The sequence below is a fragment of the Electrona antarctica genome, assembly GCF_951216825.1.
Source record: "Electrona antarctica genome assembly, chromosome: 17".
Lineage (NCBI taxonomy): Eukaryota > Metazoa > Chordata > Actinopteri > Myctophiformes > Myctophidae > Electrona > Electrona antarctica.
In genome coordinates this window covers 1,661,993-1,680,258 of record NC_136798.1, presented here as the reverse complement: position 1 = coordinate 1,680,258, position 18,266 = coordinate 1,661,993, and the positions used below count along the sequence as shown (strand labels likewise).

The 18,266-nt window shown below is 45.9% G+C and overlaps 1 protein-coding gene across 1 annotated transcript in view; it reads right to left on the bottom strand.

Moving 5' to 3' along the window:
* Nucleotides 1-2,131: 2,131 nt before the first annotated feature.
* Nucleotides 2,132-18,266, bottom strand: part of LOC306941341 (jun dimerization protein 2-like) — a 38,652-nt gene continuing 22,517 nt past the window's right edge. Inside the window, exons 3-5 of the mRNA XM_079526757.1 lie at nucleotides 10,203-10,424; nucleotides 7,892-7,996; nucleotides 2,132-2,466 (exon numbers count right to left, since the gene is read on the bottom strand). Coding sequence (XP_079382883.1) covers nucleotides 2,275-2,466; nucleotides 7,892-7,996; nucleotides 10,203-10,397 — 492 coding nt within the window. The 5' untranslated portion in view covers nucleotides 10,398-10,424 and the 3' untranslated portion in view covers nucleotides 2,132-2,274. The remainder of the gene's footprint in view (nucleotides 2,467-7,891; nucleotides 7,997-10,202; nucleotides 10,425-18,266) is intronic.

The following is an 18,266-nucleotide window of genomic DNA, read 5'->3' as shown; positions in this document are numbered from 1 at the left end:
TGTTAGGATAAAGACGATTTGCTCGTCCACATATGACATAAATTACTCCATTCATTGTCAATGGCATTTCATGTTTGTGTTAGGACAAGAATCTACAGTACTATAGCTGAATATAGGAGGGGCTAGCACCACACAAAAATCTAATTCCGGTCAATCACAATTTGCGTCCTCTACATCTATGATGTAGAGAGATTATATTATTTTCATATGAGACCTTTTAAGTGTTCTAATAACCTTGGCATGCTAAGGTTTCATATGAGACCTTTTAACTGTTATAATAACCTTGGCATGCCATGCGTATTTTGTGATGTGAGGATTGAATCAGGACTCTTTATTGTCATTAGAAAATAAATTTTTAATCTATGCAGAGTAACAAAGACATATATAATAGGTACAGTTCCAAAGTAGATGCTGAAATACTGCTCAGGTTGATAAGATCTCTGCGTACTTTTCACAGCTGTTTGACAGCGAGCGCAATATCGATGACAGAAAGATCTTAGAAGTTAGTTTAAAAATAAATCACATCAAGTGATTAACGGGCATTGCATACACGTTTATGTATTATTATCATATATATAAAGCAGTATAAAACAAATACAATAATGGACAGATGACAAGGCAAAAAAAGAACGCAACTGTAAACATTTTGTATATATATATAGATATATATATATGTGCTTTTCATGACGCCAGCGTCACCACAAATCGGGTCAACCGGTAACTGCCATCGTCAAGGCAGGGTATAAAAAAAATCAACGTTATAAAAAGACAAAAACAAAAACAAACTACTCCATCTGATGTACATGTATTTGGGTATCAAATCCTAAAGACACTACACCTGTATATTTCAACTAGTATACATAGGCAAACTGTGCAACCATAAAAGCCTAAAATTATACTTTGTCGAAAGGCTGTGTCGTACAACAACAAAAGATGTGTTTTCAAACAGTTGAATACACATAATGTGTCGTATGACACGACCGTACGATTAAGCATGAATTTAGGGTCTTTCAAACGTGAAGCGAGGAACGCAGGCGTTGTTGCCTGGATTAACGACAGGTCTCCTCCAGGTCTGGATCAACGACAGGTCTTCCTCCAGGTCTGGATCAACGACAGGTCTTCCTCCAGGTCTGGATCAACGACAGGTCTTCCTCCAGGTCTGGATCAACGACAGGTCTGCCTCCAGGTCTGGATCAACGATAGGTCTTCCTCCAGGTCTGGATCAACGACAGGTCTTAATCCAGGTCTGGATCAACGACAGGTCTGCCTCCAGGTCTGGATCAACGACAGGTCTTAATTCAGGTCTGGATCAACGACAGGTCTCCTCCAGGTCTGGATCAACGACAGGTCTCCTCCAGGTCTGGATCAACGACAGGTCTTCCTCCAGGTCTGGATCAACGACAGGTCTGCCTCCAGGTCTGGATCAACGACAGGTCTCCTCCAGGTCTGGATCAACGACAGGTCTGCCTCCAGGTCTGGATCAACGACAGGTATTCCTCCAGGTCTGGATCAACGACAGGTCTCCTCCAGGTCTGCTCAAGAGGTGCGCAACAACGCAAGCGTAAAAAAAAAAAGCTAAACAGTATCCAGGTCTGGTGAGTCGCGGGCGTGTGCACGTAACGAGCAACGCGCGCAACAAATTCACAGGACCACGCTCACGTATATAATACGCTTGCGTTGTCGCACCGTGACTGCTCCCCAGTGCTCCGCGCAAAAAAACCGCAGGTCTCATTGATAATGAACTGTAGGCGCGTTATATCGCTTCACGTTTGAAAGGCTCTTAGTCTTTAGCCTGTGTGTGTGCGGGCCTCTGCCTCAAAACATTCGACACACTAACATACATACTCGAGGCTTGTGCGACAGAGAGCACCATATTGGAAGTAGATGTGTTTCCACGATGTCGTTTCCAGTCATATACGCCATCTTTCCCATCAGTCCCTTTATGGAAAGATGGTTGCAGTAACAAGGAGGCACAGTGGGTGTCACAACAAAAACAACACTTAATGCAGAGACAAAACTGGATTTCATTTCCCCCCCCCCCCAGTCTTTTCCCATGAATAGAGCCAGCTCATATAGCAATACTGAGAAAGCCCTACAACAACAACAACCCCTACGTCTTTGGGCAGAGAGTCTCCGAAAGTCTCCAAGCTCAGAACTCAAGTGCTTATTTAGAAGAACGTATTGCCAGTTATTTCTGTTAAAAAAGGAAAAAATGGCTGCCATGATGGTGCAACTTTGGATTCCTGCTTTTTGGACTCCTGGGTTTGGTGGTTTTCACTTGCTGACGGCAGCTAAATGCTCCAGCAGTGGGTTGGCTTCGCTCTCAGGAGTCTTGACGCTGTCCGTCCTCACGATGCAGGTGGGCCGATGGAGGTTGAGCATAACCATGAGCTGCTGTCGCTCCAGCCGCAGCTCCTCGATCTGGGCCTTCAGCTCTGAGTTCACCATCTCCAGGCGTTCCGATTCCTGGACAGAGGGAGGCATTCGTAGGAGATGAATATACAAGGTAACAGGTTAGTGCACCCACTAATACATGAGGAACACCCGGCCCTACCACCAGCCATTAAAGTAGCTATAAGCAATAAATATCTCAAAATCTTAATGACCTTTTTTTTTTGGTATTGAGACAGCCGGCAATGGGTAAAACGCTCCCAAAATAAATATTCTCTGTGACACATCTAGGGGCCACAATCTGCATTCAAAGACCAAAACAACCTGCAGAAATAACCAACCAATCAGGAAGTAGACAGGCAAATCGACCAAATTGCTACTTTAAGACATGTGAATCCCTAGACTCCTTCAAAACCGCTCTCAAAGAGCTCCTACGGACGGCTGCAATTCGAAACTGCCCCCTGTAAATTAAGTCTGAGCTCCCCCCACCCCTTTCTCCCCAAACTGTACATGTTTGTCCCTTTTTTGTGTATAGTTTGTGTATATTTTGTACATCTCTAAATGTGCTGATGAATTGAAAATGGTGGACCCTGTTGTAAACAAGTGTAATGCTTAATCATGGATCGTCCACAAAGTAACAGTTTTTGTATTGACTTGTGCGTTAGTTTGAAATGTACCCATTCTGCATACTGTGAAATAACATTTTCAATCAATCAATCAATCAAACAAACTCCTATGTATCTAACTAACTCTCTGGATTGTACTGCGTAGAGGTGAAAATACAGAGGCGCGTTTTCCAACTATACAGCTTAGCAGTCTTTGTAGACTAGAGGATGATAACCATTACCTGGTGAAAGTCAAATGTCATGTTTGCGTCTATCTAATAGGCCAAATGTGTTTTGGGGGAGTAAGTAGCCTTGCCGAGCCATGAGGCTCATAGGGCAGGAGCCTATCTCCTGTTTCTGTAGTGTGAGGTAGCTTGATGTACAAGTACACCCCCTGGACATGACGCTAGTATGTCACAGGGACTTACACCCCAATCTAACCCTTGATGCTGAGTGTCAAGCAGGGAGGCACTGGGTCCCATTTTTAGAGTCTTTGGTATGACCCGGCCGGGGATCGAACCCCGACCTCCCAGTCTCAGGGCGAACACTCTAACCACAAGGCCACTGAGCTGGTGTTTTGGGGGATAGCCTTGTCCAACACCTGCTCTCCTGTATCTCTATCCTCTGTGGCGTCTGCTCTCCTCTCCTGTATCTCTATCCTCTGTGGCGTCTGCTCTCCTCTCCTGTATCTCTATCCTCTGTGGCGTCTGCTCTCCTCTCCTGTATCTCTATCCTCTGTGGCGTCTGCTCTCCTCTCCTGTATCTCTATCCTCTGTGGCGTCTCCTCTCCTGTATCTCTATCCTCTGTGGCGTCTGCTCTCCTGTATCTCTATCCTCTGTGGCGTCTGCTCTCCTCTCCTGTATCTCTATCCTCTGTGGCGTCTGCTCTCCTGTATCTCTATCCTCTGTGGCGTCTCCTCTCCTGTATCTCTATCCTCTGTGGCGTCTCCTCTCCTGTATCTCTATCCTCTGTGGCGTCTGCTCTCCTGTATCTCTATCCTCTGTGGCGTCTGCTCTCCTCTCCTGTATCTCTATCCTCTGTGGCGTCTCCTCTCCTGTATCTCTATCCTCTGTGGCGTCTGCTCTCCTCTCCTGTATCTCTATCCTCTGTGGCGTCTGCTCTCCTGTATCTCTATCCTCTGTGGCGTCTCCTCTCCTGTATCTCTATCCTCTGTGGCGTCTGCTCTCCTGTATCTCTATCCTCTGTGGCGTCTGCTCTCCTCTCCTGTATCTCTATCCTCTGTGGCGTCTGCTCTCCTCTCCTGTATCTCTATCCTCTGTGGCGTCTGCTCTCCTCTCCTGTATCTCTATCCTCTGTGGCGTCTCCTCTCCTGTATCTCTATCCTCTGTGGCGTCTGCTCTCCTCTCCTGTATCTCTATCCTCTGTGGCGTCTCCTCTCCTGTATCTCTATCCTCTGTGGCGTCTGCTCTCCTCTCCTGTATCTCTATCCTCTGTGGCGTCTGCTCTCCTCTCCTGTATCTCTATCCTCTGTGGCGTCTGCTCTCCTCTCCTGTATCTCTATTTTCTGTGGCGTCTGCTCTCCTCTCCTGTATCTCTATCCTCTGTGGCGTCTCCTCTCCTGTATCTCTATCCTCTGTGGCGTCTGCTCTCCTCTCCTGTATCTCTATCCTCTGTGGCGTCTCCTCTCCTGTATCTCTATCCTCTGTGGCGTCTGCTCTCCTCTCCTGTATCTCTATCCTCTGTGGCGTCTGCTCTCCTCTCCTGTATCTCTATCTTCTGTGGCGTCTGCTCTCCTCTCCTGTATCTCTATCCTCTGTGGCGTCTCCTCTCCTGTATCTCTATCCTCTGTGGCGTCTCCTCTCCTGTATCTCTATCCTCTGTGGCGTCTCCTCTCCTGTATCTCTATCCTCTGTGGCGTCTGCTCTCCTGTATCTCTATCCTCTGTGGCGTCTGCTCTCCTGTATCTCTATCCTCTGTGGCGTCTGCTCTCCTGTATCTCTATCCTCTGTGGCGTCTGCTCTCCTCTCCTGTATCTCTATCCTCTGTGGCGTCTGCTCTCCTGTATCTCTATCCTCTGTGGCGTCTGCTCTCCTGTATCTCTATCCTCTGTGGCGTCTGCTCTCCTGTATCTCTATCCTCTGTGGCGTCTCCTCTCCTGTATCTCTATCCTCTGTGGCGTCTGCTCTCCTCTCCTGTATCTCTATCCTCTGTGGCGTCTGCTCTCCTCTCCTGTATCTCTATCCTCTGTGGCGTCTGCTCTCCTCTCCTGTATCTCTATCCTCTGTGGCGTCTGCTCTCCTCTCCTGTATCTCTATCCTCTGTGGTGTCTGCTCTCCTCTCCTGTATCTCTATCCTCTGTGGCGTCTGCTCTCCTGTATCTCTATCCTCTGTGGCGTCTGCTCTCCTCTCCTGTATCTCTATCCTCTGTGGCGTCTGCTCTCCTCTCCTGTATCTCTATCCTCTGTGGCGTCTGCTCTCCTGTATCTCTATCCTCTGTGGCGTCTGCTCTCCTCTCCTGTATCTCTATCCTCTGTGGCGTCTGCTCTCCTCTCCTGTATCTCTATCCTCTGTGGCGTCTGCTCTCCTCTCCTGTATCTCTATCCTCTGTGGCGTCTGCTCTCCTCTCCTGTATCTCTATCCTCTGTGGCGTCTGCTCTCCTCTCCTGTATCTCTATCCTCTGTGGCGTCTGCTCTCCTCTCCTGTATCTCTATCCTCTGTGGCGTCTGCTCTCCTCTCCTGTATCTCTATCCTCTGTGGCGTCTGCTCTCCTCTCCTGTATCTCTATTTTCTGTGGCGTCTGCTCTCCTCTCCTGTATCTCTATCCTCTGTGGCGTCTGCTCTCCTCTCCTGTATCTCTATCTTCTGTGGCGTCTGCTCTCCTCTCCTGTATCTCTATCCTCTGTGGCGTCTCCTCTCCTGTATCTCTATCCTCTGTGGCGTCTCCTCTCCTGTATCTCTATCCTCTGTGGCGTCTGCTCTCCTCTCCTGTATCTCTATCCTCTGTGGCGTCTCCTCTCCTGTATCTCTATCCTCTGTGGCGTCTGCTCTCCTCTCCTGTATCTCTATCCTCTGTGGCGTCTCCTCTCCTGTATCTCTATCCTCTGTGGCGTCTGCTCTCCTCTCCTGTATCTCTATCCTCTGTGGCGTCTGCTCTCCTCTCCTGTATCTCTATCCTCTGTGGCGTCTCCTCTCCTGTATCTCTATCCTCTGTGGCGTCTGCTCTCCTCTCCTGTATCTCTATCCTCTGTGGCGTCTGCTCTCCTCTCCTGTATCTCTATCTTCTGTGGCGTCTGCTCTCCTCTCCTGTATCTCTATCCTCTGTGGCGTCTCCTCTCCTGTATCTCTATCCTCTGTGGCGTCTCCTCTCCTGTATCTCTATCCTCTGTGGCGTCTCCTCTCCTGTATCTCTATCCTCTGTGGCGTCTGCTCTCCTGTATCTCTATCCTCTGTGGCGTCTGCTCTCCTGTATCTCTATCCTCTGTGGCGTCTGCTCTCCTGTATCTCTATCCTCTGTGGCGTCTGCTCTCCTGTATCTCTATCCTCTGTGGCGTCTGCTCTCCTGTATCTCTATCCTCTGTGGCGTCTCCTCTCCTGTATCTCTATCCTCTGTGGCGTCTGCTCTCCTCTCCTGTATCTCTATCCTCTGTGGCGTCTGCTCTCCTCTCCTGTATCTCTATCCTCTGTGGCGTCTGCTCTCCTCTCCTGTATCTCTATCCTCTGTGGCGTCTGCTCTCCTCTCCTGTATCTCTATCCTCTGTGGTGTCTGCTCTCCTCTCCTGTATCTCTATCCTCTGTGGCGTCTGCTCTCCTGTATCTCTATCCTCTGTGGCGTCTGCTCTCCTCTCCTGTATCTCTATCCTCTGTGGCGTCTGCTCTCCTCTCCTGTATCTCTATCCTCTGTGGCGTCTGCTCTCCTGTATCTCTATCCTCTGTGGCGTCTGCTCTCCTCTCCTGTATCTCTATCCTCTGTGGCGTCTGCTCTCCTCTCCTGTATCTCTATCCTCTGTGGCGTCTGCTCTCCTCTCCTGTATCTCTATCCTCTGTGGCGTCTGCTCTCCTCTCCTGTATCTCTATCCTCTGTGGCGTCTGCTCTCCTCTCCTGTATCTCTATCCTCTGTGGCGTCTGCTCTCCTCTCCTGTATCTCTATTTTCTGTGGCGTCTGCTCTCCTCTCCTGTATCTCTATCCTCTGTGGCGTCTGCTCTCCTCTCCTGTATCTCTATCTTCTGTGGCGTCTGCTCTCCTCTCCTGTATCTCTATCCTCTGTGGCGTCTCCTCTCCTGTATCTCTATCCTCTGTGGCGTCTCCTCTCCTGTATCTCTATCCTCTGTGGCGTCTCCTCTCCTGTATCTCTATCCTCTGTGGCGTCTCCTCTCCTGTATCTCTATCCTCTGTGGCGTCTGCTCTCCTCTCCTGTATCTCTATCCTCTGTGGCGTCTCCTCTCCTGTATCTCTATCCTCTGTGGCGTCTCCTCTCCTGTATCTCTATCCTCTGTGGCGTCTGCTCTCCTCTCCTGTATCTCTATTTTCTGTGGCGTCTGCTCTCCTGTATCTCTATCCTCTGTGGCGTCTCCTCTCCTGTATCTCTATCCTCTGTGGCGTCTCCTCTCCTGTATCTCTATCCTCTGTGGCGTCTGCTCTCCTCTCCTGTATCTCTATCCTCTGTGGCGTCTGCTCTCCTCTCCTGTATCTCTATCCTCTGTGGTGTCTGCTCTCCTGTATCTCTATCCTCTGTGGCGTCCACCCCTGCTCTGTGGCGTCCACCCCTGCTCTGTGGCGTCCACCCCTGCTCTGTGGCGTCCACCCCTGCTCTGTGGCGTCCACCCCTGCTCTGTGGCGTCCACCCCTGCTCTGTGGCGTCCACCCCTGCTCTGTGGCGTCCACCCCTGCTCTGTGGCGTCCACCCCTGCTCTGTGGCGTCTGCTGAACTCACCCTTTGAAGGAAGTCAGTCCTTTCCTTCTTCTTGTTTCGGCACCGCGCTGCGGCCACTTTGTTCTTCTCTCTCCTTCGTTTCCTCCTGTCGTCGTCTTCATCCATCTGCAGAGAGGAAGTATGATTGAGATGCCGTGCCACATTTTCATCATCAACAACAGACAGACAGACATATCTAGCTATCACAATTTAACCCATTTTGGGCGGGAACCCCTTTTGGTTATTGTTATAATTTAGCTATTGAAAAATAGCAGATCTACAAGGTCATAGCGCGCCACTGGCGCGCTATGAGCTTGTAGGTCTGCTATTTTTGAAAAATCGTGAAAATGTAGTGCAAAGCTTTCAATATATTCTTTCAGAGCCAATGTTTTTAACTCAAATATTTGCTTCTGGGAGGTCCCTGGAACTACATATTTTCAGATGGGGGTCGGCGGCCAAATACATATATTTTTTGGGGGTCCTTGACATGAAACTGTTTGAGAACCACTGACATAGAAACATGAGGTTTTTCAGAAAATTGTCATGATTTAGAAGTAAAGACATTTTTTTAAATTTCGACGTCAGGTTTAAATGGGTTAACAACTGTTAAATATATAGATATAGTATATCATTATATTTGGTTTCCCAAAATTAAACAGCCTAATCCCAGTGGAAATGATTACATCGCTGAAGATAAGATTGTGAAGGCAACTCCTAGTAATGATGGGATTCAGTGGCGTGCACAGATAGACACTAGGTGGTGCTAGAGCACCTGCCCTTTGCCCTCTGGACGGCAATGTGCCCTTTTGGGGGGGGGGGGGGGGGGGGGGGGAGTACAGTATGTGGACCATGGTGACATTGATCAATTCTTGATAAAAAGCTTCTAATATATTATTTATTCCCCAAAATCTATAAATCTCACACTATTAAAGCAACCGGCCGGTTCCACGCGCTGCACAAGGTGCCCTTTTTTCACTTGAGCACCTGCCCCTCTAAATGTCTGTGCACGCCACTGATGGGATTAATTTTGTACAATGCCTGAATTCTTATAGCAAACACTAAAAGGCTGATATCAAAAAGGCTTTGAGTTTAACCAGCTTGAGTTACTCAGAGGAATACACTTTTATACATTTGCAACAAAACTAAACACTACCATCCTGTATTTCAAATGGATCATCACTTATTCTTATATTGCAAAACCTAATGAAAGTTAATTTGAACAGCTTGCAACTTCATCTTGAGAGACAATGGGTGTGATTCCCCATTTTGCCTTGCGTTAGAATTAATACAGTAACTATCAGAAAACAAAAATTAAGGAATAGAAACAATGGAATCTCCTAAAATCACAAACCCTGCTTAATAAGCCTTTCATTGTGCGACAAAGTGAAATTAGCCGATCTCCGCAATTTTCACTACATTTTTTTTGGGGGGGGGAAAGAAACGCAAATGCCACTCCTTTCCTTTCCATGCCATGTCGGAAGGCAGCATTCAGGAGAATAGCTTTTTTTCCGAAGTCTCCTGAACTTGAACACAGTATTTTGCGTTGAACAATGTTTTTTAGAAATCCATGTCGCACACCGCATCTCCAGTAGATAAAGAGTGCTGGGTTGCGCCCATAGCTGATCTACTGATCTACAAGCTCTCGAGTCTCAAGCTTGTAGATCTGCTATGTTTGCTATTTTTGTCCAAAAGTGGCCTCTTACGGGATTTCAGCCCCTGCTTCTCTAACACTCTCTGCACGTCCCTGTTGAAATGCATTTGCTCGCTCGACCTCACAGAGCTAAACCTCACAGACCTCACAGAGCTAAACCTCACAGACCTCACAGACCTCACAGAGCTAAACCTCACAGACCTCACAGACCTCAGAGCTAAACCGTTTCTACAAATAGATCAGATAATTATACAACAGTCACACCGTTCCTTCTTCCACTCAAGGACTGTCTAAAGAGGACGAGACGCAAAGACCGTACGGGCGACGCCATGTTGCTCCATGGTGCTCCATGGAAGGAAAGAAACATGCGCAATGGGCTATATGCAGCCAACACTTCCGCGTTCAGCTTCCTTGGTCTCAACTGCGCATGTTTCTTTCCTTCCATGGAGCACCATCGGCACCATGGAGCAACATGGCGTCGCCCGTACGGTCTTCGCGTCTCATCCTCTTTAGACAGTCCTTGCTTCCACTCCCTCTCTCCATGTACAACCTCCCCCTCCCCCTCCTCCTCCTCCTCCTTCTCTTCCTCTTCCTCTCCCTCCTCCTCCTCTCCCTCCTCCTCATCCTCTTCCTCTCCCTCCTCCTCCTCTCCCTCCTCCTCCTCCTCCTCCTCCTCCTCACCTCTGTCTTGATGGCCAGTGGCCTCTTCCCCAGTCTCCCCAGGAAGTGCAGTGGGGAGAGCATGGTGCCCAGCTGGCGGAAGTCAGCCAGTCTCAGTTGATCCGTGAGCGTGGTGGCTGAGATGCCCGCCAGCGGGCCCAGGCCGGGCAGGGAGCCCGCTGCCAACGAAGGGTCAGGAATCTGTCCCGGCATCATGTCCAACCCGGCCGCCACCACCCGCCGCTGTGGAGAGACAGACAGATTGTTGAAAGTTCAGGAAGGAAGGAGGAAACACTGATCGTACAAAATACACCAAATTCTCCAAAGTAGTACTGCTTAAAAACCATTTAGACCTGAGCTCCATTCTACAAATGTCTTCTAAATCATGACAGTTTTCTGAATAAAAGCGAGGCAAGGATTTGACTTAAAGCGCAAATAACATACATTTTAAAACTGCTTTTAATATTTAATATCATATTGTCTATGTCCATCAAAGTTATTCCTAAAGGTTTGAGCCTCAATCACCACTCTGATATAACCAGGCCTCGTCATTTATTTCTGGACTTTGAAAGCAGTTTTAGCTGCACTACCACAATGTCCTGAGGTGGTGGGGGTGCTGATATGCAGATTGTTTAATATTTGATTCATTATAATACTGATGCTAGATAAAACCAGGCTTGTTTCCATTCCATGCCAGCTTGGAAAATCAACAATGGTGGACATTGTAAACAAAGTGGAAATGCAAATTTGGAACTGAAGACTGAAGAAGAGGAGGAATTATACAAAGTAGGGTGACATTGATGACATCACGATGAGGCCAAAATCAGTTGAGCTGTTCCTGAGAGCAATTTCCATTAAAACACCCATATGATATGAAAGCCTGATTGTTCAAAATTGGTTATTTGTGGGGATAGAAAACACATATGGGAGCCCCAAAAACACAAAATAAATTGAAAAAGTTGAATTTTATGTTATAGGTCCTTTAAAAACGTTCTGAAAGAATATATATTCAAAGATTTGCACCACATTTTCACGATTTTTCAAAAATAACAGATATACAAGCTTGTAGCGCGGCACTCGGTGCCGTGCTACGAGCTTGTAGATCTGAGTTTTATTTATTTTTGCTATATTTTATATATCTTGATTTTAATAGTTTTTTTGTGTGATGCAAAAATGCAAAGAATTGTTTCCGTTTTATCGGCTTATTCGAAATAAACATGACAAACAAACAAACACGCAAAAGCAATTAGATTAGCCGATCTACAAGTATGTGTTGTTTTTTTAAAGGCATATTCAGTGATTTCACTTAATTCAAATATCACTTATTGTTTCTTATTTTTTGGATAATCCCCCCTACTATAAAGTGTGCTGATAAGGAGTTCCTCCCTGTCCCCAGTGAGCCCCTGGGGTCAGAAAACCCTAGTTTCGGTTTGGGTGGCAAAGCCTTCATCCAATCAGGATGAGAGGGGCCTTCCTCCAATCATGATCGAGTGGGGCGGGCCTTGGTGCACGTGCTGTTGGTCTGTTGTACTTCCCCCACTGTAGAGCGTGTGCATGTGCACATCTTGTTACCGGGTGGACCAGGGTTTTTTTTCCAAATCACCCAAATCACTGAATGCTCCTTTAAATACATATTTAACCAATGAAAAGCATTATGCAAGAGCTTGTGACTGAATAACTACAGTGTCCAATTTGGACACTTGTTATTTTTTCCATTTCCTGAAAAGTAACAGCCTTGGACACGGAGAGCAGGTTTCCATCCAACAGCAGCGATAAATACATGCAATAACCTTGCAGAGGGAGTTTCCACCCTGCCATTGGAATCTCCATTGTGTATGGTATTTAGATTTATATATTCCACTTTAGTCTCGCAGTGCCCAAACAAAATACCGGTAGATAGATACAGTATCTAATGTCTGGAGCACAGATACTGTAAAGTGGTTAAGGAGGAAGAGGAAAAGATAAAAGTGCATGACATGCATAGGCTACTGTATATAAACTAAAGTGACTAAACACACAGACCTCCTTAGAGCAACTATATTATGGACCGACTGTGGACTTTGGTTTCAGTCCAGCCGATCAAAGGCTTGTCTGAGACTCTCTCCGGCAACACCTGGACATGCCAACTTGCATATCATAACAATATAATTGATAATCAAAAAGAATTATAAAAGAATTTATAAGAGAATCCGTTAGTAATGAATCCGTATTTTGACAAAAAAGAAAATCGATAACAGATCTAAAAGTTCACATATACCTGTAAATATATACAAGCATTGAGCTTGTATATATTTTCACTATTTTTGCACAACACCGTTGCTCAATTGGTTGATTTATTTGTTGACATAAAAAGAAAAATCACACCCGTGTGAACTGAGTGGTGTAAGGTCTTATATAGACTGATCAGCTGTGGTCTGACGTAATGTCTGACGTAATGAAATCACACCCGTGTGAACTGGGTGACCATAGCAACCATGCTCATTTTTTGGTACGAACAGACACGTAAACTACGTAAACTTCACCTGTGTGAACTGGATGACCATAGCAACCATGCTCATTTTTGAGTGGTGTAAACCACTCCTACAACTGGCTTTTTTGTGCAGAAAAAATGAGCATGGTTGCTATGTTCACCCTGTTGTAATGACGTAATGAAATCACACCCGGGTGAACAGGGTGAACATAGCAACCATGCTCATTTTTTCTGCACAAACAAAGCCAGGTAATGAAATCACACCCGGGTGTGATTTCATTACGTCAGACATGATTTCATTACGTCAGACAGACCTTACACCACTCAGTTCACACGGGTGTGATTTTTTTGGTACGGACAGACACGTAAACGGACAGACACGTAAACTAACAAAGCCAGTTGTAGGAGTGCTTTACACCACTCAAAACGCTTCTCTGTGATTCAATTAATAAAAAAAAAAGTCCATAGTCGTGAAGAAAATAATTGATAGTTTTGCACCAGACGTGTGATTCAGAACCTAAACGGTGGATCGGACCACAGGTTGTGATTCAGAACCTAAACGGTGGATCGGACCACAGGTTGTGATTCAGAACCTAAACGGTGGATCGGACCACAGGTTGTGATTCAGAACCTAAACGGTGGATCGGACCACAGGTTGTGATTCAGAACCTAAACGGTGGATCGGACCACAGGTTGTGATTCAGAACCTAAACGGTGGATCGGACCACAGGTTGTGATTCAGAACCTAAACGGTGGATCGGACCACAGGTTGTGATTCAGAACCTAAACGGTGGATCGGACCACAGGTTGTGCTCATCTTTTCTTGGACTCATTAGCATACCAGCCACATGATGCCTTTCACTTTCATGAGCCATCACAACGCTAAACTTTCAAATCTGTTTAAACCCATTTTGACCTGAGATCAGATTCTAAAAATGTCTTCTACATCCTGACAGTTTTCTGAAAAAGCTATGTTTCTATGTCAGTCGTTCTTAGATTTTTCAAAAATAGCAGACCTACAAGCTCGTAGCGCGCTATGAGCTTGTAGATCTGCTATTTTTCAATAGCTAAAGCATAACATAATGCTAACACCAAAAGGGGTTAAACTGCCTCCCCCTCCCAGCGCCTGATGGAGGGTCTGGGGGGAAAGGAACTGGTTGGAATAACGTGTTCCTTCCACGCGCTACAGTACGTCCAACTGCGGGGAACCCCCCCCCCCCCCCCCTGTCAGGTGAAAAGAAGCGGCTTGGACTCCTCATGCATGGAAGGAAGCATGAGGTCAGTCCGTCCGTTGCTCTCCCCATGTTGGCAGGGGGAGTGTGTAGAGCCCAGGATTACAATTGACACTGGGTGAAAAAATGGGTTACAAAATCATGGGATTGAAAAAACTAAAACAAAAACAAAAACAGTGGGTCTGGGATCCCTTGGGAGTCCTCAGCTCAGTTACTACACTGTGTGAAAGCAACCACTCCTATATAGACAGCTGTGTGTGTGTGTGTGTGTGTGTGTGTGTGTGTGTGTGTGTGTGTGTGTGTGTGTGTGTGTGTGTGTGTGTGTGTGTGTGTGTGTGTGTGTGTGTGTGTGTGTGTGTGTGTGTGTGTGTGTGTGTGTGTGTGTGTGTGTGTGTCTCTGTCTGTCTGTCTGTCTGTCTGTCTGTCTGTCTGTGTGTCCCCGAGCACGGAAATAGCATATTGTCACCACCAAGTGTCACTGTTGTGCAGCCTAACACACAGACAGAGGCCAGGGAGGAGAGCTTACAGTACAGTACAGTACAGCACCACTCACTCCAGACGGGTCTGATTTTTATGTATGTGATGTATTGCCATGCTTTTTGTTCTTGCTTAATGTAAATCGCTCTGGATTAAGAGCGTCTGCTAAATGCCTAAATCGTTGTAAATTGTAATTGATTGTGTCGTCTACACCAGGGGTTCTCAACGTTTTTGGCCGGGGACCCCCGGAAATGCTTTGGCAATGTCTCGGGACCCCCGCCCTGCCCCCTCCCGACCCCCAATATAAATTGACTGCTACAATAACCTTAAACCATTTTGGGCGGGAGCCGGGAACCCCTTTTGGTGTTTTAAGCATTGTTATAATTTAGCTATTTAAAAATAGCAGATCTACAAGCTCATAGCGCGCCACCGAGTGGCGCGCTACGAGCTTGTAGGTCTGCTATTTTTGAAAAATCGTGGAAAAAAATTAAACAAAATATTTTTATTTTTTTGAAAATAATTTGGGGACCCCCTAAAATAATTTGGCGACCGCCCGAGGGGTCGCGACCCACGGGTTGAGAACCCCTGGTCTACACAGTACACCAGTCTCTACTCATGCCCGAAAATAGCCGAATCTACAACAAGCTCACGATGCATTCAGTGAATGTTTGCCTATTTTTGCTTAATGTTGGCCTATTATTGAAGGCCTGGAATAGGGATGCTTGGGATCATGTGGTTAATTTAGCTCTGACTGTACAAATGGATTAATTACTGAGGATTCTACGGTGCACCGTAATCAAATCTGTGACTGATCTGCACTCTGTGTCATTCACGATCAGGCTGAATTCACTGCTGTTGTCCACCCGTGTTGCCATGTCTGCTTATTATAAGCGACTTTGGGCTTGATTTTCTGTAAAGTTGCTTGAAAATATTGGTAGATGGGGGTTTTTTGGGGCTTCTTCCTGAAGTATATAGTTGCTTATTTGGGCTTGTTTCCTAATGTTGTTTAAAGCAGTATAGTTCTCAAACATTTTCGTGTCAAGCTAGGTCACCCCAAAATAAATTAATAAATCTTTCTCCACAGAAAAATATTTTTCTGCCAGGCACCCCCCGATACCAGACTTGTTGTTGAAATTGAAATATTACACGTCACTTTTTTCAAGATTTGTTCTGAAAATAGCAGATCTACAATCTCACAACATGCCACGATGTGACACTTTGTGAGTTTGTAGAATGGCAATTTTCAAATAGCCAATGTATTTAAGTGCATAATGTGGCCTAGCCGCTTCTTTTGGGCTTGTTTTCAGAGTCCTGGTTGCTTATTTCTCTAGCAAAATCTGGCAACATTGCTGTCACAATGGGTGCGTTCGGAAATGCGCCCTGGCCTGAACGCACTGGTGTGCTCTCTTGTCATTCGTTTATTCAGTGCACTCGGTGCGTTGTCGTTCGAAAATCCAGTGCGCTGCGCACCGGGTGTGCCGAGGGCCCGCACTGAGCGACCCTAACCCTGAAGCTGGGGTTGTCCGGTGTGAATGCGTCACAGCTGTGGCCGTTCGTAAATAAGGCACACTGAACGCACTCTGTGACGTCACCGCCCACCACACTCAACAAACTGACCCCATTCTCGGTGCGCATTTCCGAACGCACCCATCAACACATCAAACAAATGCACCTGGGGTGCAAACCCTTCCTGCATCTACGCAAGGTTAATTAAATAAGGTTAGGAAGCGAAGGCCGTACGGTGGACTCCATGTTGCTCACTGGAAGGAAAGAAACCTGCGCAATCGAGACCAAGGAAGCTGAACGCAGAAGTGTTGGCTGTATTTAGCCCATTGCGCATGTTTCTTTCCTTCCAGGGAGCAACATGGAGTCCACCCATAGAGTCTATAAAAGGATAGAGACTGAACTGGCGCGAAGCTCCGCCCCCCAGCTATTCATGTCAGTGGAAGTTGCTCAGTGGCGTTTTGAAGCACCCGGAAGACAGCCGGAAGTACCGTCTCAGAACGTCTACTTCCGCATTGTGCAACCGAGCGCTCAATGTTAAAGCCCAGCTGCACGGGGTTTCCCGGTCATGAATCCACGGGTCCGCCTGTAGTCCCTCCTCCTACCACTAGGGCCCAGAGCTTCAACGTTGAATAGCCTCACTGGCCCCTTGAGTCCACCACACGGTCTTATTTAATTAAGCTTGCATCTACGTCTCTTCACTGTGACCTTGACCTTTGACTTGTTCCCAAATGCCAATCATGTCTTCAGGCAGCCTACTGGTCACAAAGTCTGACCACTAATCCTCAAGTTATCGTGCTATTTATCAAACAAAACACAAATAACAGTCCTCTGCCACACATTGTTGTGGGCAGGGAAATACTTTCATGGCTACTATTGTGTGTCCCAAGATTCCAAAAAATGCAAGTCGATGCTAGCTGCGACATTTGTCTAGTTGGCAACAAATGGCATAACAAACTTCTCTCTGTTTTTACACCCACTCACACGTCTGTGGCTTGACTTGCAATGGGAACCATAGATTTTTTTCCTGAAAAAGCTCATGTTTCTGTATCAGTGGTTCTCAATATTTCATGTCAAGGACCCCAAAAATGATATGTAATATACCGCCGACCCCCCCATCTGAAAATATGTTCTTCCAGGGACGCCCCAGAAGCAAAGATTTGAGTTAAAACCTGAAACTCTGAAAGAATATATATTTGAGGCACATTTTCATGATTTTTCTAAAAAAATAAAAATAAAAAAAAAAGCTTGTAGATCTGCTATTTTCCAATAGCTAAAGTATAACACAATGCTTTAAAACACCAAAAAGGGGATCCCGCCCCAAAATGGGTTAATCAGTCACAATGAATATTTGTCATATATACTTTGTCACATTTTCCTGTGGCAAAAAATAGCAAAAGGTACAACAAGCTCACACAACACATCTTATCATGGCACATTGTGAGCTTGGAGATCTGCTATTTTTGAGTGGTGCAACCACTCCAAGGAACAGCAATGTTACTCTGGGACTATGTTACTATGTTTAGAGTACCAGTAGGGGAAAAAGTGGCGCTGTTGTGCCAGAAACGAGAGAGAGATAGTGTTAGAACCAATAGGAACTGAAATTGGAACGATACAGAGAAGAAATTGGAACGATACAAATTGGAACGATACAGAGAACCAATAGAGGGGAGTTGCACCACTCAGTTCACACAAGTGTGATTTTTTGCAATTCTAAAACTTTACTGACCATGTATTTGCCTATGATAACATGCCAGGGGAATGTACTATCTATGCATGTATAAGTAGTCAAAGACATCAAAAGCAGCTTTAAATTGTTCAAACACAGTGGATGAGACTCATGTATTCTTTAAAGTGCTCAAACACACAGTGGATGAGACTCATGTATTCTTTAAAGCTCAAACACAGTGGATGAGACTCATGTATTCTTTAAAGTGCTCAAACACACAGTGGATGAGACTCATGTGTTCTTTAAAGCTCAAACACAGTGGATGAGACTCATGTATTCTTTAAAGCTCAAACACAGTGGATGAGACTCATGTATTCTTTAAAGCTCAAACACAGTGGATGAGACTCATGTATTCTTTAAAGTGCTCAAACACACAGTGGATGAGACTCATGTGTTCTTTAAAGCTCAAACACAGTGGATGAGACTCATGTATTCTTTAAAGCTCAAACACAGTGGATGAGACTCATGTATTCTTTAAAGCTCAAACACAGTGGATGAGACTCATTTATTCTTTAAAGTGCTCAAATACACAGTGGATGAGACTCATGTATTCTTTAAAGTGCTCAAACACAGTGGATGAGACTCATGTATTCTTTAAAGCTCAAACACAGTGGATGAGACTCATGTATTCTTTAAAGCTCAAACACAGTGGATGAGACTCATTTATTCTTTAA